The 22,343-nt window shown below is 50.2% G+C and overlaps 1 protein-coding gene across 2 annotated transcripts in view; it reads right to left on the bottom strand.

Moving 5' to 3' along the window:
- Window positions 1-15,601: 15,601 nt before the first annotated feature.
- Lrrk1 (leucine rich repeat kinase 1) overlaps window positions 15,602-22,343 on the bottom strand; it is a 155,052-nt gene continuing 148,310 nt past the window's right edge. The window contains exons 32-34 of one of the 2 annotated variants that reach the window (XM_027955966.2): window positions 19,467-20,317; window positions 18,916-19,017; window positions 15,602-16,963 (exon numbers count right to left, since the gene is read on the bottom strand). In XM_027955966.2, the coding sequence (XP_027811767.2) occupies window positions 16,786-16,963; window positions 18,916-19,017; window positions 19,467-20,317 (1,131 nt within the window). In that variant the 3' untranslated portion in view covers window positions 15,602-16,785. Of the gene's footprint in view, window positions 16,964-18,915; window positions 19,018-19,466; window positions 20,318-22,343 lie in introns of those variants that run through there. The other variant, XM_071608669.1, reaches the window with a different exon arrangement.

Genomic DNA, 22,343 nt, shown 5'->3' with positions numbered 1-22,343 from the left:
ATGTTTGTCTAGCCTCTGTTTTCTTATTAGCAAAATAGGCTAATGTACATTAAGCAGTTTCTAGATTCCAGGGCTGTATCTATAGCTCTCTTACCTCTGGCATTTGATTGTCCAAACACTGTGGTGGCCACATGGATAATGACTATGCTAGTGCCACTGGCAAGCTCCATGGGTCACTTATTTTCTTTATTCTGATGCAAAACTCCCCACTCCTCAACTGTAGAGATGGCTCCTCCTGTTGCTGGGGGTCCTTCCTGTGGATGGTTCTTAATTAGGCTTGCCAATTGGGAGAGAGTTAACTGCTAATTTCACACCCCAAATTAAATGTGCATAAACTCGTGTAACCAACAAGAGAAAAGAACTAATATTTTACTGAAAAATCTACTTGGGCTGAGTGATGCACACACATTTTCATATTGAATCTTCACAGTAGTACTGTGAGATATGGTTTGAGCAGCCCTAATCTGAAATCTGAAAGGCCCCCAAATCTGAAATGTTTGGAGCACTGACAGGATACTACAACTGAAAAATTCTACTCTATGTGAATTTGTTTCATGTTCAAAATGATTAAAGATTATTAAAGAAACTATAGGATTACCTTCAAGCTATTTGTATAAAGTATACAGAAACAAACAGATTTAGTCCAGTCCCCAAGATATTTCAATGTAAATTATATGTAAATAGACGTTATATTGTCTTGTTTGGGGAATAATGATGTCCTATAAAAAATCTGTACATTTGGTGTAGGCACATTTTTTTCTCCAATACTTTTGATTCATGAGCACAGGGGATAAGCTGTACATCAGAATTTTTACATATATGGTCACTTGTGTGCTATTCTCCAGTTTTGATATCAACTTTGTGCTGTTTTTGGAAAATATATTGGTTAATTTTTGTATGCTCTGAAATAGCTGACCTCACATGGTTATTACCTGTTTCTTGGAGATCAGATAGAAAGGGCCTGTAAAAATGGCTGAACCTTGGGGCTGGGTTGTGGGTTAGTGGTAGAGCGCTTGCCTCGCATGCATGGGGCATTGGGTTTGATCCTTAGAACCACATCAGTTAATAAAATAAAGATATTGTGTCCATCTACAACTAAAATTTTTTAAAAAAATGGCTGGACCTGAGTACTTTTTTATTATTATTATAGTTCAGTCTTTTTTTTCTATTCAAAATCTTTTTATCTTCATCTACCCAAGTTTTTAAAATATCTTCTTAAGAACTTTGGGAATGGGCTGGGGTTGTGGCTCAGCGGTAGAGCGCTCATCTCACATTTGCGAGACCCTGGGTTTGATCCCAAGCACCACATATAAATATAAACAAGTGAAATAAAGGTGTTGTGTTCAACTACAACTAAAAAATAAATATTTTTTAAAAAAAGAACTTTGGGAATAAGTTTCAATAATTTTGTCTCCTACTGTTTCTTTTAGTGCTTTTCTAACTAACTCATGCTCCTTTGGGGTTTTCCGTTGTATGGTTTTGCCATTCCTGCATCTAATCTCCCTGTCTCTTCACTCTTCCTTTATACATTTCATGACTTTGCTGTTTTGTGCTACATTCTGAAGACTGCTTTGGCCTTAAATTCTGGGAACTTGCTTTTCAGGGTTGTCCGTTTGTATTTGGACAAACATGTTTAGTCTTGAAGATTTTTAATTGGTTCTTTTTTTATAGGTGCCTGATCTTCTATACCTTCTGAATGTATTCATTATATTTTAATCTCCATTTCTTTGTCAGAACAGCTCACTTTCTTTAAGCATTTTATTTTTTTAGTTTGATACCTCTCTTTTGTGACGGATTTTCAAGAAGTGCTCAACCTATACTCAGATTTCCTGTTGGTGCATCTATAAATAGTTTATCTATTTATCTCCAGCAATTGTGGGTGAGAGGTGGGACTGTGCAGCCAGGTGGTGTGGACCCCTGATTCAGCACCCTAACAGTCAACTGGGGCTTCATTCTGTCCCCTACGCCTTCCCTGAATACATTGGAAGTACCCCAAAATTTGCTTGGATCCTATCCAGAATCTGGGCTTTGGTTTCCCCATCCAATCAAATCCCAGCTCTTTTATAACTCTGGCCCCTGAGGGTATTCCTGTTCGGGATAAATGGATCATTCAAAAACAGAGGCTTAACACAACAGTCATTTTGATTGTTGTCTCTCATGGCTCTGGAAATTGACTGGGTTCAGCCAGATGGCTCCTGTTCAGAGGCTTTCATTGCAGTCAGTGTTTGGGGAAGACTCATGGGGTGTCAGGTGAAGTACCTACACACACCATTTCCCTGTCTTGGGCTTCCTTGCAATATGGTGTTTGTGCTCAGCCAACAAGGCAGAAATGGAATCAGTTGTTATGAGTCACCTTGTCGTTTGGCTTCATTTCTGCTGCAGAGACCTGCAAAGGTTCCGGGAGAAGAAAATTTCTGAGAGTGTCAGAGTCTTTTGTTAAGAAAGGCCTGTGGGATGGAAGATCTTCTGTAGCCATCTTACAATCAGGAAAATCCCCCCTTCCCCTAGCACTGCCAGGAATTAGTTTATTTTCTTAAACACATTTTCTACACTTTTTTTTAAGAATTTAGGCAGGCACAGAACCAGGAGGCCAAAGCTTGTGCTTATCAGTCACCTTGACATAATTGCACCTCATGGTTAATTGATTCTTAGCCCCACCCCCATACCCCCGACGCCATTCTATTGTGTTGTTCATGCCATCTCATCTTTTTTGGTGTGCTAGCAGAAGTGGTACTGCATAAATGCACTCCCTGGGGAGAGCTGGTATGGTGCAGGCTTGAGGTGGAGGCCTGTTCCCCTGACCTCATCCAGTAACTGGAAATGGGGTCCAGTTCCAGCAACAACCTGTGGACCTCAGGGCTCATACACTAACTCAGCTGGCTTCCTCTATCTCCAAAGTCTCATATTGTTATTTTTTTTTTCTAGGGGGTGATACTATGTATTGAACGAACTCAGGGGCACTCAACCACTGAGTCTCATCCCTAGCCCTTTTTTTTTGTTAAAATTTTATTTAGAGACAGGGTCTCACTGAGTTGCTTAGCACCTCACTGTTGCTAAGGCTGGCTTTGAACTTGCAATCCTCCTCCCTCAGCCTCCTGAGCCACTGGGATTACAGGCATGCTCCACTATGCCTGGCTTCAAGGTCTCTTCTTGACCACCAAGATCCCACAGAGGGGAACACTCCAGGGAATTCTCACTTGTGCTCCTCCATACTAGAGGGCCACTGCTATCCAGGAGCTGATAGATAGAATTTCTGGTGGGAATGATTCAGTCTATTTTGAATTCTCTCTTTTTAAAACCCCAGAATGAGTGCTCACATCTTGTCCTTGGTGAATCCAGTCAGTAGCGTGAGCATAGTGTGCGTTAGCACTGGGCTGCCCTTGTTTCTCTCACTGGCTCAGTGTTCCTGCAGAAGGAGGCTGGCAGGCTGCTCATGGTCCCTCCAACATGGAGGTGTTGCATGGTGAACTGAAGTCTGCACCTGTCAGGCTTGGGGAGAAGTGGACGTGAGAAGGGCTTTGCAGCCCCCTGAGGCTACAAGAAGGGACTGAGAGCTCACTGCCTATGCCTGGGCACCATGGTGGGAGCTCAGGGGTGGAGGAGATGGTCAACTAGGCTCAGCTCAGCAGGGCTCCAGATTTGCTCCAATGCATACTTAGGACCTAAATGACGGGAGGAACCTCCAGACTCAAGCTCCTGCAGAGAGGGAGGCTCCTAAAGAGAGTTTGCTTTCTTTTGAAAGAAGGGAAGCCTGAATTCTGTAGTAAGGCCCTTCATTCCATCATACTAATCTTTTCTCCTTCCACTGAGGTCGGGGGTTGTGTCACACGCAGCTGGATTAGTGCTGTGTTTGGTCTGATGTGACAATTAATTAATTAACTCATGTGACAACATGAAATCATGACAAATGGCCTCTTTAATCCCAAGATTTCTTAACTTTTCAGAGAAGAGGAAATCTGGCAACTACATAAGATCATGGGAAAAAAAACCGGATCTTTTAAGTTCATTCCCACATGAAACCTGCTGATTGAACAAAATGGGCAAATACATGCCTGACCCTTTGGTCACAGGCACAGAACTGCCCAGAGCCATCTGTTCAGTGAGGCAGGACTGTGAGTGGATGTTTTGAAATCTGCAAGGGTTCCTCTTTGAATGCTGTTGACTCAACTCTGCCTGGATCTCTGCTCCTTCAGGCCATCTGCAAGTAGCACTGTGTCCTGGAGCAGCATTTTAAAAAGCTGATTTGGTTCAGGCTTTTAAAAAATCAAAACAAAACAAACACCCACCCCCGCAGTGAACAACAACTTTTTCCCAGGCTGGCCAGTGCCGTGGCCAGGTTGCCCCTGGTGACAACACTTTTTGAGTTGGCGGTTTCTCTAGGCCTTTGTTTCCCAAGTGTACAACGGGATGGTAGAGGGTCAAGGTCATTTCCGGCTTCACATTTCTGGGAAGCCAAACCCACACCTCAGGGCCTCTCTCCTACCATTTAGTCCGGGATTGGCATCTTGGCTGGGGAGAATAAGAGCATCTGTATCATGGTTTCCCAGGGCCTCTTGCCTGCAAACAGATAATCTGGTGGCCAATGAAGGCAGCTGCTGACCACTTGTGGCCTTGGTTGCTACTGGCCATTTAGGTCCCTAGAGCTGGGAGTCTTGCCCAGGCTGCCCAGCCCCCTGGCAGACCTACCTCTACAGCCCCAGGGACCTGCTTGCCATCATTTTCTTCTTTCCTGGATACTTCCATTCATCTGTCTACTCCTAAAGTTCAGAGCAGGTGATAGAGTAGAGTCTCAGCGGCAGCCAAGGCCAGAAACGAGTGGTGAAGGCAAGGTGTATTTCCTCTCTAAGTGTGCCACCCACAGCAGCAACAATTTGCATTTGATGCTTCTGAGCTTTTGGTTGCCATGGTGACCCATGACTCTTGAGCCCCCATTTATCCATCAGGCCCAGAAACACCCATCACATCCTGGCAAATCAGTCCTGGAACTCCACCAGTGTGCATGGCCAGTCTTCAGTCACCAGTGCCTTCCTTAGTTCCAGAGAGAAAGGTCAGCTCTGCCTGGCTGGGCCACTGACTTGTTCCCTGAGCCAAGGTTATGGGGGCTCATGGTTAAGCTGTCTCCCACCCCAAGAGTTAGCTCTCACAGTCCCTGAGCCTGTGCTCACATGCTGAAATAACTCACCAACCAACCCTTGACCTCCCAGGTCCCAGCAGCCTTGTGGAAGTGCAAAGAGCAAGAAAATAGGCTGGTACAGTTTTCTGAACTTCTTGCTTGGCCACCTGTTCCAGTTACTGCTGTTTCATAACAAACCACCCCCAAACTTGGTACATGACAACCACTTTTCTATACTGTAGTTCTGTGGGTCTAGAATTTGGAGACAGTGATCAGGGTGATTTGCTTCTACCCTGTAGTAGCTGAGACCTCAATTGTGAAACTCCATGGCTGAGGAAGATTAAACTGCTAGAAACATCTGAAGGTGTCTTTTCTCAAGTTTGCAGCAAACCCCGGGATGATGGCCGTTGATTGGCACCTCAGCTGGACTGAAGGCTAGAATGCCTGCACATGGCCTCCTTGTGGCTTGAGCTTCCTCACAGCATGGCGGCCTCATCATAGTCAGACTTCTTGTCTGGTGGCTCGGAACTTCAGAGGTGAGCACTCAGCTTCACTGCCTGTTCTAACTGGGCTTTGGAAGTCATGTTGCTTCACTTCCAGCACATTCTGTTGGTTACAAGAAAACTGCAAGCTCCCAAGAGTCGGGGGGAGGGATGGAGACTCCACCTCTGAATGGGAGTACAGGATACCTCTTGTGGCCATGTAATACACTGCCTTCTGGCTTCCCTTCCCACTTGGCCCCAGCCACAATCTGCACTGACTATCTTGGCCAGGCTCTCCCCTGCCTTATCCTTTTCCTAATAGCTGCTGAACAGACACCTCACAGGCCCAATAGTGACTGGGCCACAGAGCAGGGTTGCCATGGTGACCCATGACTCTTGAGCCCCCATTTATCCATCAGGCCCAGAAACACCCATCACATCCTGGCAAATCAGTCCTGGAACTCCACCAGTGTGCATGGCCCTTGTACCTCTATCTTTTTCACTGAAGCAGGTTCAGGGTCAGCTATAGCCCACAGGGCATTCCGTTTAGTGGAATATCCTGGCCTGCCTCCTTCACTATCCACGGTTGTTCATGTGATTTTGGGTCTTGTGTTTCTTGGCTTTTAGCTTGTGGTTCTGGAATGAGGGGAGCCAGGCTGAGCCTCATCCCAGAGCCAAGCAGTGTGAGACCCGGAAAGCCCTCCAGTAACCCAGAGCTTCCCGGTGGACAGCCTCTCTTCTGTGCCTGACTTTAGGGGGCTTTGGCCATTCTTTCCCCTGTTTAGGGAAGGGGCAGGCTGCCCTTTGCAGAATAATTTCTGTGTGACTGACATTATGGTAACTGCAGATACTCCTCTGTAGCCTTCGGTGGCTGAGAAGTTCTGAGGAGTTTTGCTGAGAACAGTGCAAGGATTAGTAGGTCCATCTGTGAAAACTTGGGGCTCTTTAGAAGGAACTCCAGAAGGAACTTTTGGCCAGAAATGTTCACAGGAACGTTTTCTCTGGATTTCCAGATTCTATCTCCACTATTTCTCTATGTGCCACTGACCCTCAGATCCTCAAAATGACCCCTGTGGACAGAGGTCCCCTATCTGGGTTTGCACCTGGCTATGGGGCCACATGCCAGAGATACTAAAAGCAGGTGCATGCACAAACCGTGACATGCACCCTTGTAAGCAAACACTTGTACATGTACACACACCAAACTTCACAAGCTTGTGACGTATACAGAAAACCCGAGTTACAGTAAAACAAAATTTGTATCACACAAGGAATGCAATATGTCAATTAGAAAATTCCAAGAAGATAATTTTTCCCTTCCACCCAGATGGCCCTCAAACCCTCCAGGGCTCCTTGGGTGTCTGTATTTACATCCACAAGCAGCCACAAGTGTTCCTTCTTCCCTAGATGGGATCCTACTTGGAAATACTTGGTAAAGTAAACTCATCAAGCCCACAAACTCTTCTCAGAGGGCCCAGGAGCACAGGGGCATCCATTTCTCAACTGGCCCTGTCCCCTGTCTGGGCCAGGCAGAGATGGTGGGAGGACAGGGGCCCTGCTGCTGGGTTTAGGGCGCCCCCTGGCTGCAGTCAAGGAAACTGCTTCTGAGAGCTGGCCACGTAGGGATGAGGGTGTAGATGCTGGGAGGAGAGAGCTGGGGAGGCAGGCAGCGAATTTCCTCCTTCCCTAAGCTCCAGAGAGGGAGAGGAGCTCTTATATTTTGGCAAACAGTAGGTTTACTTGGCCAAGCCCTGGGTTGCTGGCCACTGTGGTTGGTTGAATTCTTTCCTTGCTGTGGGAGGGGCAGGGCCCAGACCGGGGCTTTCCCCAGGGGCCCTGCCATCTGTCTGGTTTTAGGGAGACAACCCCAAATTTCTGGAGTCACAAGGAAGCCTCTGCACCACAACCCCTAAGCCTCTACGTTCAGGGCTTACCCTCCTATCTCCCCAGAACATGCAAATCCTCCTGATTCTAGAAACTAATCTCAATGCATTTCCTTCCTGAGGAGTGGGGGAGGGGAGCAGGGTTTAGGGAAGTTTTGTCCACAGCCAGCCCTGCCTTCAGCAATTAGAGTTCCTCCGTCGGGCCTTGTTGTTGCTTGGGGTCTGTGAGACGGGGGCAGTTGGGTACAGGAGCTGAGGAGGAGAATGTCCTTGGACAAGCCTCTGGGGTTGGGTCTCCTCCGTGGCTTAAGTGGAAGTGGGCATGAGGCCAGATGTGATGCTTACCCTGAGCATGCCAAGGTCTGGAGGCTGTGAGAGACAGCGTGTGCATGGATGTGGGTGGCATGGGTCTTCAGCTAAGGTCTGTGTATGTCCCTAAGAAGTACTGGCAGGAAAGGCTCAGGGGCCTCCTGCCTGCACATGGCTAGTGTGATGGGACCCAGGGTGGGAGCTGAGGCATCTTCCTGAAGCCCTGGTCCTTGAAGGGACTTTGCCGTGAGGGGTTTGATCCCTATGGTGTCCGCTCTGCACATGTCCTTTCAACTTGTTCTAGGTCTGGGTAGGCCCAGCCTTCTAGAACCTGGGTACCACCTGGACATGCACACTCACGGGTGAGTCTACTGCAGGGCACAGAGAACTTCCATTTAACTGAAGCCCCCTTGTGTGTCCCTACTGCTTAGTGCCACCACGTAAATCTTGAATCATTTTCCTATCCTGTCAGGGAGGAAAAAAAGATGTCAGAGGCTGAAAAAGTTACCTTGGATCTGAGTGGGCAATGGGAAGAAACAGGATTGGAACCTGCGTCTGTGTCTCCAAACCCTACCTTGAGCAATAGTCCTTAAGAATGGGTTCCTTTGGTTGGGGTACAACCCTAAGAGGGAGATTTGGAGAAAAATCCTGGGTATTGGGTTTTTGGAGTTTAAAGGACTAAGCAGAAGCCCCTGTTCCTGGCCACACTTCCCATTGCACAAGGGTCTTGGGCTCTTCCATTCTGAGTTGCCCATGGCCTCCATCACAATGGAGCTTGGGAGTTTGCTGAGTCCATGCCTTTGGATCTTCGTCACAACCTGAGAGTCAGGACCTGTGGAAGGGCTGGAGGTACAGGAGAGAGGGGCTGCCACAGGCCTCTCACCTAGGAGGTGGAGGAAGGAGCCAGGTTCTGGTTTTCTGACTCTTGTCCCAGAGGTGGCTCATCACAATGCTCTCTGTCTTCAGTGGATCTCTATTTGGGTCTCTGTTTCCCCAATTATGACCTCTGAAACTAACAGTGAATGAAAGGGTAAACAATGTAGGAAGCCTAAAGTACAGGAATCCAGGGGGCCTGGGCCTTGTGTGGGACCTGCGTCTCTGTCGGGGGCATTTCCCCACCTGTGAGAAGGCTGGCTCCAGCTCATTGTCTGCTCAGTGGGTCCGTGGAGGAGCAGAAACTTTGCATAGAGTGTTGCAGATACCTAGTGTACCTGAGATCAAATTTTATTTTTTATAAATAAAATACAGATAATGAGTTGATACACCTTCACTTCTCCAGTGGCACTGATTGAAGGCTCTGGTGCTTTGATGCAGCTGTGTCAGAGGTGGAGGTGTTTTCTAGTTCCTTCCACCTCATTCTCATGCCTCGTTCCTCCTCTGGTTGCCCACGGCAGACCTGGGTAGAGACTACATTGCTCAGAGGAAGGGTTGACATGGGCTGGCCTTGAGGATGGGGGAGTCATTCTGAGCTGGGGGTGGATGTCATCTCACAGCGCATCCTGCGGGAGGCCAGGCTGAGGAGGAAGTGAAGAGGCTGGCCCCTGTCCCTATGTGTGGACGCCAGGAACACTGAGCAGAGCTGTTTAGGATCTTCTTTGGGGACTGGCCGGTGCCCAGAATTCAGGGTGCAGATGTGTCTCTCCAGGTGCAAGCCTTAGCCTGCCTCACACTCTATTGAGACAGACTGTCAAGTGCCTGGAATGACACCAGAGAGGGAACTGAGTCTGAGCCCAGGGGAGAGAGACTTAAAGTTCAAAACCTCAAGTATTACCTGGAGTCATCAGAAACAAGTTTCTATTCTGGCCGCAAGCTGAATAACCACAGACCCTCACCTATTCAGACCTCCATTTTATCAGAAAGCAATGAAACAGTTAAGCCAGCTGGTAGATGGTGCTCAAGGGCTGGGAGGATATGTACTGAAGCTCATGAAACTAAGGAAACAGATTATTGATGCTCCAGGGTTGTAGGAGAGTGGACACTCACAGCTCTTGCTGTGTCTCACTGTGCCAAGTCATCCTCCACTGAATCCTCCCATTTTACAGATGAGGAAGCTGAGGCCCTGCTATAGTTTGAGTAAGTGTCCCTCAAGGTCTATGTGTTCCAGTCTTGGTCCCCAGGATGGTGCTATTGAGAGGTGGTGACTTTTAGGAGGTGGAGCCTAGTGGGAGGTCCTTGGGTCTTACCGTCGTGCCTTTTAAAGATATCTTTGGGTCTCTGGCCCATCCAGTCTTTCTCTTTGCCTGCTGGGATGTGTGCTGAGCAGTTGGCTCTGCTGTATACTCCTTGCCAATACCATCTGGCGCCTCCCCAGAGGCCCAGATCAATTGGTCTACCCAAACTTGGACTGGAACTTTCAGAACTGTGAGTTAAAAAAAGCCTTTTCTTTTATGAATGAATTGTCTCAGATATTTTGCTATATTAATGGAAAGCTGACTAACATGGGCTCCAGGAGCTACAAAGTGGCAGGCCATTGGGGTTGGAGTAGAGAATTGCCAACTTCCCCAAATGATGAGAGTGACAATAAGGGCCCAGGTCATGGCCACAGGGGGGCTTGCTGTGCACTGAGCTAGTTAAAGAGTTTGTTCGTCAGCAGGGGACATAGACAGTGATGAAATGTTGGTGCTGCAGAGATGGGGTCCCTGGTGCAAGCTGGGAGTACTCGGAGGGACCATGCCTTCTGGGAGCATGGTGGCTGGTATATCCCAGAGCTGATGGAGCTAATGGAGACGTGGAAGTTGGGATGCCAAGGAGCATGTGGGGACAGGTGTCAAAGGGGATATTCATGACAGTCATTAATCCAGGCAGCAGAGCCAGCAGAACACACGGGGACACCAGCATTTACCAAGTGCCTCCTGAGACAGCTCAGTTGTGCAGGAGGCAGCAGCCTGTGTAAAGGGAGAAGTGGGCATGTGAGTCTGGGCCCTGCCCTGCCCTCGGCTCTCCTAGGATGAGAACTCTTTGCCCATCCAGACCTCTCCTTGTTGCCATTTTCCTTGAGAAACTCCTAGCATGGGAAAGACAGAGCAGGAGACATGGCATGTGTGTGCAGGATGGTGCTGGTGTTGAGGGCTGGTGGCAGGTTGGGGGCACATACCAGTTAGAATGGGCTGGGGGAGCTCAGGTAACAGCACCTTCTAATGTTCGTCAGCAGGGTAACAGCACCCCGTGGCCCCAGCCACAACTTTACTTACTACTCTTGACACATATCCATGGCAGGTTGTCTGGGTGCGTGTCTTTCTAGGACATGGGCCATGAAGACACTGCAACTCATGCTGTGGTTCTAGGGCAGAGGGATGGAGCAACCTGGGGTCTCATACAGGAAATGCAGGGCTCTGGCTATGAGTGAAGATGGGTGCCCCTCCCCTCAATACTCATTTTCTGCACTAGTCACATGGCCTCTCCCCACCCGCTGACTGACCACCACGGACCAAGGAATGCACCTTGACCATCTGGAACAGCAGTGATGACAGCCTTGGTGGCAGAGACCACCAATGGTAAAGTGGACATTTACTTTATTTGTATTCCAACCATTATTCTGATTTCATTTTTCAAAACATGTATTCCCAAGTGAGACTTCGAAATACCCCAGTCATCTTATCCACTTTTTCACTTACTCTTTTTTTTTTTTTTTTTTTGGTACTAGGGCACACTTAATGACAGAGCCACATGCCCAGCTCTTTTTTTTAAAAAAAAATTTATTATTAAAAAAATATTTTTCTATTTTAGATGGACAGCACATATTTATTTTATTTGTTTATTTTTATGTAGTGCTGAGGATCCAACCCAGTGCTTCATACATGCTAGGTAAGTGCTCTGCCACTGAGCCCCAGCCCCAAACCTTTATTTTTTATTTTGAGAAAGGGTTTCACTTAAGTTGCTTAGGGCTTCACTAAATTGCTGAGGCTGGCCTTGAGTTTGTAACCCTCCTGCCTCAGCCTTCTGAGCCACTGGGATTACAGGTGTTCCCTGCTGGGTCTGGCTTCGTTTATTCTTTCAGGTGTTACACCTTAACTTGGTTCAAGCACAGGTGTTAGTCATGCTGGTACTTCTGAAGACACAGATTTGGTTTATAAAGTGGAACCTTTCACAACAGGACACTTGTATTTCCCTTAAGTAGTTTTCAGACAAGAGCTTGTGCTGCCCAGGGGGTCCTTCCCAGGCAGGGGAGGGGGTGTCAGGATGGGGGATAAGGGAGTGGGTCTTGGCCCTGGGTTGGGGGCTGGGCTGGGGCTGTCTCACACATGGCTTCTCAGTGGAGTAAGAAGAGCTGTGGCTGTTTCGTGGAGAAGCCAGGGCCACAGAGGTGGGGCAGCTTGCCCAGGGTGGAGGCCTTAACCTCTCAGGACATTAAAGCCATCGTACCCTATATTTGGGGATTGAGCAACTAGGCTAGACCCCTGCCCCCTCTGCAGCTGTGGTGTGGGGAGGCAATGACTGCTTGTTGTCCTGGAGGAATCGCAGCCCATACCACACCCTGCACTTACTGCCCAATTAAGCTCTGGGGCACGTCTGGCCCCACCGCGTTCCACTCCATCATTGGCTCTGATCTCTCTGCCTGAACTTGCACAGAGGTTTGTTAGGGCCAGCTCAATTGCTAACTCACAGGGCTCTGGTTGGGTTAATGGAAAATATATCTGAATATTTAGGAATTTCATTTGGAAGCCATTATTGAGAGTTGAAAAACATGGGCTTGAACAAGAAAGTGGGTTTTTTCCCCCCATTATGTCATGAGAAGCCTGCAGGTGGGCAGCCAAGGTTGGCACGAAGGGTGCCTCTCAACACCAACCCCAGGGAGTGGCCTGAAAGGAAGAGGGGGGAAAGGGACAGGGTCAAAAGGTCTCTTGCTGACCCCAGTTCCCCTTGATGGTGCTCATCCTAATCGTATTCTGGACACATCCATATCGCCCCTGGATGGAGCTCAGCCTCAGGACCACCCCACCTGCAAAGTCAGCTGGGAGAAGAGGCACCAGCAAAATCAGGGTCTGTTACTGAGCAGAAGGGTGCAGCTAGCAGTTTCTGCCACAGCGATTGTCAAAGTGTCATCATAACTAACGATCCCCCTGCCAACTCTTCAGTTCTGTCTGGAATACAAGATATCAACAGGCATTTAGAGGTGGGAGGCCCCAGGGCCTGACTTGCTAGAATCCCTGGCTCTTTCCAGGGCAGCAGCCTGCTGATGCCTGGGGATATTTCATACCTTGCTGTTTTCCCCTGAGCCTTGGGGAGTTTCTGGGTCCACACATCTCCTCAGGGGCTTCCCTGGTGCTTTCGGTAGGAGGAATGGCAGGATAATAGCCCTCACTCTAGCCCTGAAGGCGTTGAGCAGGGAGGTGGGTCTGCTAGCCTTCCCACGTGTCATTGCAAAGATCCCATGAGTTTGAGCAGTCAGCATCCTGGGAAGGTGGTGGCAGCCCTGCTGATGAGTGGTTGTCCAAAAGGCCACTGTTTTTCCAGGTGCAGGGCAGTGGGTGGGAGGAGGCGTGGGTGTTGTCTGCCGGTAAGCAGAGGCCTGGGCCCTGCACCTGGGCTGTACACCACCTCTGGCAGGAAAAGGGTGTACCAGGGGCAGAGCTACTTGGCCTTGGCTGACTATCCCCAACTCCTCACACCTGACCCCTCCTGTGTCCAGCACTGGGGGCTCTGTGCCTGTAGCCCAAAGACAGCCAGCATGGTGACAATTCAGCCATGAGCATGAAGATCAGACAGACACAGCAGGATTGTTGGAACCTCAGACCCTCCCTACGGAGAGACATCCACCCAGGAGAGGGGCAGAGGGAATTCCTCATTATCTCTAGAGACTAAGGCTTAGGCACATCCTTCTTGGGGTCCAGGGGTGAAGTCCCTTTCGGCCTGGATCACCACCATGAAAAGGCACCCATTCAACTCAGAGTGCAAGGGGGAAGGTACAGAGTAAAAATGAAGGGTCTTGTCCTCTAAGGAGCCCTTAATTCTCCTCCCCAGAGGCAACCTATGTCCACTAGGTTCTCGGGCATCCTTTGGGATACTCCTCATGCACACGCGCACGTACCTCTACAGACTTTTTTTTTTTTATGTAAATAGCACTGCACTGCAAGCTGCTTTTAGAAACCCATCACACTTATTATGCCTCAGAGAGCATTTCAGACCAGCACAGTTAGCCCTGCCTCCTCCTGGAACGGCTGCTCGCACTGTTGCACGTACAGGAACTTCATAACTTCTCTCCTGAGAGTTTTGGTTGTTTCCTGTTTAGGGCCATCAGGAATGATGCTGCGATGAACATCTCTGTTCTATATTTTTGAGCACTTTCACAAATATTTCAGGATCAAATGCCTAAGTGGAACTGCTTGGTCTAAGAGTATTGCATTTCAAATTGTGGTAGATTCTGTGACAGTACCCTCTCATGGGTGGCTCCAAACATAGACTTCCTCCTCTTTAGTCCCTCCTCCACTCAGCAAAGTGCTTTTGAAAGATTATTTCATAGTCCTGCTTAAAACAGCCAGTAGTTGCAATGGAGACCTATACTTATCATTCTGTCCCTGGTGGGCCCTGGGCTCCTCTCTTCACCGTGATCCAGCCACACCAACTTTCATGATCCCTCCAAGGCGTCAGCTCAGTCCCGCAGAAGGGCCTTTGCACATGTGACCCCTTTCAGCTGCTGCCGAGATCTCCACACAATGCCTCCGTCTCAGATGGCACCTCCACATGCCAGTCTTTCCCAGCCTCAGTTAAATGTGGCCGTAGGCTACAAGTTTCCTGATTGTATTGGCTAGCATGCCTTTGATTTCATCTGTGTGTTCATAGCCACCTCTCCCAGGAGAAGTGAGCTCTTGGAAGCAGATATTCTTGTCTCACAGAATATTCTCACAATACAGATTCTCTTGCTTCCCAATATTCTTGTGATTTTCACTGGGTAATAATGACAGTGCCTGATAGTAGATACTCAAGAAATAATTGCTGGCCCTTTGATCTTTTCAATGTGTGGGTAAATGGCACCGTATCATGACTTTTTGCTTACAGTTGGGTGAGGTCCAGCTTTAATGTTTATGGGCCTGTTTGCATTTCTTACTAATTCAGCTGCCTGCTCACACCCTTCACCTTTTTTTTCCTATTGGGTTTTCTCATTCCTATTGAGGGGTACAGATGCTTCAAACATGATAAGTGAGCTATTCACCTCTCATTTCTGTTGCTATTTTTTCCCACTTGATTGCTCACCTTCAGACTTAGTGGTAAGTTTTCTATTTAAGTTTCTATTTTTTTTTTATGTAGTTAAGTTCATGAACCATTTTCTGCATAATTTCTAACCATGGTGTGAAGGGTCCCTGTAGGTTCTCCTCGCACCAGCATGGACCCAGGTCAGGAGGAGAGTTTGGAGAGGTAGGTTGGGTGGTAGAGGAGAGATGGTGTTCTGGCAAAGTAGTCTGGCTGCAGTAAACACAAGGCACAGGCATTGGGTGGGGCACATACAAGATCTGGTTTGCATTTGGGGGGTAATTAGGCAGCTGTGGGGCCCTGAGAAGAGAGGAGAGGGAGAATGGGGATCTCTAAGACCATGCTGAGAGGCCAGGATGGAGCAAGACTGTGGAGTGGGCAGGAGGTATGGACCTCCAGTTCCCCAGGACTTGGCCCAGGCTTGTAAAGGGAAGTGGGGGATTTGTTTTCCTAGGTCTGTGACTGACGGTCTTTGTCTCTGCTCATGGACACCGGTATGAGGCAGCCTGCAAGCTGGTAGCAGAGGGCTGAAAACGGGCTGTCCGTTCCCACCCGGGTCAGTGAGTGAGCTGGGAAGGACCCAGGTGTGTAGCTGTCCCAAGCACTCAACAGACAAGAGACCGCGGTTTCATTCTTGAAGGTCTGTTTATTTTCAGATAAAAGGAGTCACATCTGTCTGCACACCCCACAAATCATAAGTTGGACTTTTATAATTTAATTTTAGAAAAAGGTTCATCACCTTGAGCTGGAATGTGGTCTCACATTTGGACTTCCACTCTGGTCAGGCAGTCTCAAATGGCAAGTCTTGGCAAAGATGGGGATATGGGTGCGTACGATTTACAAAACTGCTCCCTGTCGTGCCCATACATCCCCGGTTAACGATTTCACTTTTCATAGTCTGCTGTCCATGTGTGCAGTAAATGTTGAACAAATACATAATTTGGTAGAAGCCCCATACCATGTGATTTCACAACCAGAGGCCTGACCACTGAGATATTACTTAATTTGCTAAAGTGATAAACATGTGCAAACAAACAGGGCTTGTGCTCAGCTGTGTCCAAGTTTATCTTACTAAGCATAAACACAGGGCCCTTTGCAAATCCTGCTGACTAGGTTTCTCCTTCCTTTTGTTGGTGGGAGAAGAATGTAAAGGCCATCGGGTGCCCTCACACGGGGTTTTCCGGCCGTGGCACTTAAGGGAGCTCATTCATTCCCTAAGCTTGGGCGACTCTCCGTGCCCAGGGTCCTTCTGGGGGTTTCTCACACAGAGACTTTGCCCAGATAGATACCCGATCTCAGCTCGCTCAAGCAGGGCCCCATGCTCTGGGGATTTGAGCTTGGGAAATGGGCCGAGTGACTGGGGTCTCTACGGGGGAAGGGCCAGGGGTCACAGCCCTCCTCCCATCCTGCCCCGAACGGCTCCTTAACAGGGAGGCTCTAGTGTAATTCCATCTGAGACAGGGAGGGCCCATTATGCCAGGAAGGCCTGGCCCCCCTTTGTGGGACCCAGCCTAGAATGGGGTCCCTCCCACTCCTGGAAGCTCATGGAGGAGGCCCCTCCTGACCAGACCCCACTGTCTTCCCTTGGGCTCTAAAACCAGCAATAGGGGGACAGGGTATTCAGGTAACTGCCCTGCAGAACCTGAGAACTCCCAAACCACAGCCAGGCAGGTAACTTCTCAGCACTTAGCAGCACAGGGTTCAGGGCAGAACTCCATCCGTTCTCTGGATCCTGGGAGGGCTGCAGACAGGGGGCTCAGGCGGCACCCCTGGGGCCAGCTGGCTCCACGCTTGGGTCCTTCCACGGGAATTACCTTCTCTTGCGTGTGCAAGCCTCCAGCCGGCCCAGCTCCTCGTAGGACTGGTAGAAAATGTCAAACTCCCTGGCGCCCCAGCCCCTCCAGACAGCCAGGCACCACTCTGTGTTCTCGTTTTCAAAGCCGCACACCACCGTGTCCTTTGCCACCACAGCTGCGTCCACCAGCACCCTGCAGAGAAAGGGGGTCTGAGAAAACCCATAGGGGTCCCCACTTAGTGGGGGACAGTACAATCACCCTGCACACCTTGGAGTGGACAGAGCTGGCTAAGGGGGTTGTGTGTGTCCCCGTCTGGCTTTGGGATGTGCTTGGATGCTCCCATGTGGTTGCAGCCCGGAGACTGAGCTTTATATGAAGAGTCCCGAGGGGCTGAGGGCAGCAGTTCATGCTAATGGAAATTATTGGAAAGGGACCAAGACCCTGGAAGGCCACTGATGCAACCAGAGCAAGCACCTTTCGTGCCTTCTTCGACCTTGAAGTGTTCAGAAAATACCATTGACCTGAACTCCTGCTGGTGAACGGCCCACTATGAAGTCTGGGCTTGTCAATTCCCTTGCCAAAAGCTCAGTGGGATTCTTCTTCTCTCACTGCACTTCCATGTGCTTGGAGGACACAGGGTAATACATTAGGTAGAAAGCCTGCTGCCCCACAGTCATAACTGTATACGATTTTTTTTGGTTTTGTGCATGATCTGTGTGTGCATAAGTTTCCCTTTGGGCCACAGTAGGCAGCTCCTCCATGGACTTCCTCTGCTGGTGGTCTCTCTATGGGCTGGTGGCCCACCTCTAGGAATGTAACTATCTATGTCTTCTCTTTCTGGGTCCAGTATATGTGCCTTGCTGAGCACTGAGTGCCTTCTGTAAATCAGGATGTCCAGAAGCCTTCCACTTCCTAGTGGCCTTGCCAGGTCCTGACTCTGAGCTGCTGCCCAGGGTCTTTTTCCCTATAACCTGGCTTTTTAGAAAAACCTAGCTTTGGGGGATGAATATGAAAAAGAATACCAGGTAAAACTTAAGGGACACTAATGACAGGAATTCCAAGGTTCACTGAGCTGGGTTCTGCAGACCCACTTGATCCCAGAAGTCCAACCTGCAAGCTGGGAACTAGTTCAGCTCAAGGCTTCTGTCCAAATCTCAGCCAGGGCTGGGGATCAAACCCCAATATCACTTCTATAAGCACTCACTGACCAAGGGTCACTGGCTCCAGGACTCGCCGAGAAAGCTCAATGTTGGTGGTCAAAGGAGTAGAATTGCCATGGATGTCTCTTTGGTCATAGTTATGCTCTGGGGGAAACAGACTGAAAGGGATTTCTCTAGCCCCTTATGTTCCAGACGAAATAAAACCCTTGCCCGTGGATTTCTGCTCACACTGCATAGAAACAAGACTAATATGACGTGGAGGTGTTCCAGTGTGTGCATGTGTGTGTGTATGCACAAACACACCCACATGTGCCCACACAAATATGTTTGAATGGAGGGCGCTTTTCACAAGAGAGATTTACCATGTGGGGCCTCAGAGTCAAAGTGAGGAAGCAGACACCACTAGAAACTGTAGTCCTGCGCCAGTCTTTCCGTGGAGACCATGTTCTGGACAGGCCTTCCCGCCCTGACAGCCTCCTGGTGGACACAGACATGCCTGTTTAGAGTCATGCCCCCAGGCTTGGAGATGGCAAAGAGTGGAGTGTGCCTGTGTCATCTGGCCCTGCCTGGTGCTAAATGGGTAGGAAGGTCACCTCTGGCAGGGCTCTCCTCCTTGGCAGGAAGGATACTTTGAATCACCTGGAGGGATCCCTATTTTAATTGCAATTGGACTCTTGTCCTAGAGGCACCCACCCAGCAAGGTGCTTGATCTACAAGTGCACTGGGTACTCCAGAAGCAGATGGCCCTGGCCAGTGGCTAATGCTCTATATACTGGTATTTGCTGAGCTCCTGGGAGCTGCCTGGAGGACCCCATCTTGTTCCTGTTTTACCTGTGGCTGCAACCACATGTTGTTGGATGGTGTTTACTTGTGGGAACAGAAGGGCAGGAGGGACATCAGGCTGTCCTATAGGACCTGGGGTGGGGTCTCAGGTTCCCTACACTGCTCCCCTGGATCCCACAGAAGCCCCTCCCTCAGCCTTACCCATGAGGAGTCAGCTCTCGGGCTTTTAAGACAGCAATGACACGTCCCCGCTGGGCACCTGAATCCTTCTCCAGGCCAATGACAATAACATCTCCGCCACGCCTAAGAAACCAAAACCAAGAGGGGCAAGTGTTTGTGCATGGCTGGCCGTGCTCTCTGGGGGGATGGTGCTGTGTGCTGAAAGGCATGGCCGCCAAGTAACAAATGTGCAGTTTCTGCTAAGGTTTTAAGTTACGGAGAAGGTACAGCCTGTGAAGCAGATAAAGAACGTTCCCAGCAGGAAACCCAATCACAGTTGACTGTGGCTCTCCTTTCGGGGCACCATAACTCTCTAGTGGGCAGATGAGCTTTTTCTCTGTGGCCATTCTAAGATTTGCTAAGGAGATCACTCCAGATTCCAAAACTGAGGGAGCAAATCCTTGGAAGAATAGGCCCTGGTGGGTCTGGACATTATCTTTAAAGGAAGCCACAGGGTTCTGCTCGCCTCATCCCCAGAGCAAGAGCCGTGGCAGCACAGGATGGCGACCCTCCGCCCCCACCAGGAAACTTACCTGGGGACCCAGATGAGGTCTTTGACAGCGAGGACCTTCACAGCCTGCAGGTGCTGGCTGAACGTCTCCCCGTCCATGGGGGTCAGGTCGTGCTCAGACCTGTCGGAGGCAGCACTGGGCTCCTGCAGCCTGTCTGATTCCTCATAGTCAGTGGAGAAAGGCACACTGGAACAGCTAGCTGGGGAGCTGGGCAGGCTGGAGAGGGACCTGGTGGCCCTGTGAGGTGGGGAAGAGGAGTAGGAGGACATGGAGCAGTAGTCGGTCAGCGAGTCCTGGTGGGTCAGGATCTGCGTGCCCAGCTCCTCGCTGTACATTATGCTCACGTCTGCGATGAAGTCTCCATTGGGCCCCTTCAGGCTGGTTGTGTGGCTGCACGGGGGTTCCGGGCCTGAGGGTCGCACGGGAAACATGTCCCTAAGGGGGCTGGGGTCCCCGCAGAAGTATCGGGCACACAGCTGGTAGGTGGCCGAATGGTACATAACCAAGGAGTTGGCCTTGTCGTCCAGGCACCAGACAACCTCCTCCCCCCTGCAATCTGAGCTGCACACAACTGACATGACAACTGAGGGGGCCACATAGGGCTCCAGCCGCCTGCTGATGTCCAGGGCTATGCAGTCAATGACAAGGAGGCCCGGCCCGTTGCTGTACCAGACCTCGGACCCACTGTTGACCACCTCCATGGCCTTCACTGGGTAGGGGTTCTGCCGTGTGTCTTCGTCAGGGATGCCAAACTTGGACCTGTTGGCTGTGTGGGAGCACAGGTAGCAACAGCTGTCATTCGGGGTGCCCCGCACCACGGGAAACACAGCTACAAGCCCATCAGCCAGGCCAGCCAGCACCAGGAAGGAATTCTGTGGGGAGGAGAAAGGGACGCATGAGGCCTTTTGGTCCCCCCATTCCAGGAAAGAGAATGCAAACCAGACTCATTTTATATTTGCCCCAGGTGGGCACATGATTTCCACTAATGCACCCAGAGAAGCAAAGCTCTTAGAAAGGCTGGGGTTGCTAGCAGAAGCCTTTAGGCTAGGGTACAGAGGAGGTGCAGCCTTGGCCCAGCAGAGCCACCCCCAAACTCCTTCCTATGTGGCAAAGGATGTGCAGCAGAGGAGCAGGGCCTACATGACCAAGTGTGGATGGATGTCAGCTGGACCACGTACCCACCCCTGCTGGGGCTAGCTTCCTGCGGCATGAGCAGCAGGAAGCTGCCTCTCCTTTGAGGCCACCAAGACCTCCCTGAGAGGCAGAGCATGGTGCCCTCCCTCCTAGGAACACTGCTTAATAACATGACAGAGCTGTAGGCATCCTGGGGGTTCACCCACGCTGGGCAGCATGCTCCATGAAAGCAGAGACCACGTCCCTGTGCCCACCACTGTCCCCTGGGCACTGGCCTGGCACAGAGAAGAGCTGTCTCATCCATCTCTGTGGCCCTGGTACTCCACAGAGTTTTCTCTTCAAATGGATAATACATGTTTGCTGAACTTATTCTGGAAGAAATCCCTCCCAACTCAACTCTCTCCTAAAAGTATGTCCTGGCCTGATTTCCAGCTTGACTCCTCCTCTGAAATGCCCACGGGACTGCTGACATTGATGGGGTCTCTAGGGTTCCCCCAGGCCTGCAGTGGAGCATGATCTCTTCTGCAGTCACCCAGCGGAGGTCTCTGGGCAGAGGCCAATGTTGCAGGGATAGTGTTGAATGCTGGGCCCACCCCAGGCTTCCCCAGGGCAGCAGGGGTGGGCAGAGCTCCACAGAACAAAGGCAGAGTCAGGACGCAGCAGGATCCAGGCCTCCTGCCAGGGAGGGTGAGGGGCAGAAAGCAGCTTTGTTGGGAGTCGGGGCAAGTCAGGGGGTTGGGCTGTCCAAGGTAACCGAGTGACTGGCCTGGGACTCAACATCCAGGGAAAGAAGCTTGAAGAAAGTTTATCAAAATCCACCTTCGGGATTTTTGGAAGGATTTTAGAAAGCGGCCAAGGCAAACAGGCTTGCAGTTCTATCTGCAGTCCTGGTTCAGCCTGGCCCGCGTGGTGAATGCCACGTCCTGGCTGGGTGAGAACGTGCACGTGCAAGAATGCAGGGGTCTGCCCTGCATGGCCGTGGGCAGGACGGCCTCCGAGAGGGCGGGCACCCCTCACAGGAGGCTCTGCACAGAGCCGGCTTTATTCCCCCTGGTCGTGTGGGAGGTGGCACCCTGGCTTGGGGCTCTGGCCAGCGATGGCCTTCAATAACGCTTTGTGTCCTGCTCTCCTGTGCTCTGGTACAGGCCAAGCTGCCCAGCCCCAGGCATGGGGCCACAGTCATAAATGATCCTGAGGTTCATTTCATACCTGTTTCTTCTTCTTCATTTTTAAAGAAATGAAACTGGAGCAGGGTGAAGAGAACTCATATATTTTGCAACTGTCAGGGGGTCGTAATAACACAAGTGCACCCGCCTAGAGCTCTGGGAACGTTAAGCCCAGAGATCCACTTCACTATCTCTTAATATCCCCGTTTTACAGATGAGGACACTGGAATGGAATGATGACACTCAACACGTTTTAATAAGTGACACCAGGAAATGCATGCATTGGCAAGGGTGTCTGTGAATCAAACAGGTCCCTGGGGCGGAGTCAGAATTGCCTGAGCAGTGCCTGGATCCCAAGAGGGCCACAGAACCTGGGAAAGTCAGGCAGCTGCCCTCCACACAGTGCAGCTTCTGTTGGTGGGTCATGGCCCCTGCGATCTTGAGAACTGAATAGGAGGGAGTATAGAAGAGGTGTGTGTGGAAGACTGTTCCTGGCAGAGGCTGGATGGAGAGGTCCCAGCACAGTGTACTGCAGTATGGGGAGGGTCACGGAAGCCAGTGGGGTGGGGGGTCTCTAGATAGCTCAAGGTGTGGCATA

The sequence above is a fragment of the Marmota flaviventris genome, chromosome 2 (genome assembly GCF_047511675.1).
Source record: "Marmota flaviventris isolate mMarFla1 chromosome 2, mMarFla1.hap1, whole genome shotgun sequence".
NCBI classification, from domain to species: domain Eukaryota; kingdom Metazoa; phylum Chordata; class Mammalia; order Rodentia; family Sciuridae; genus Marmota; species Marmota flaviventris.
Note: the sequence above shows the minus strand (reverse complement) of the source record. Positions and strands in the feature narration are given on the sequence as shown.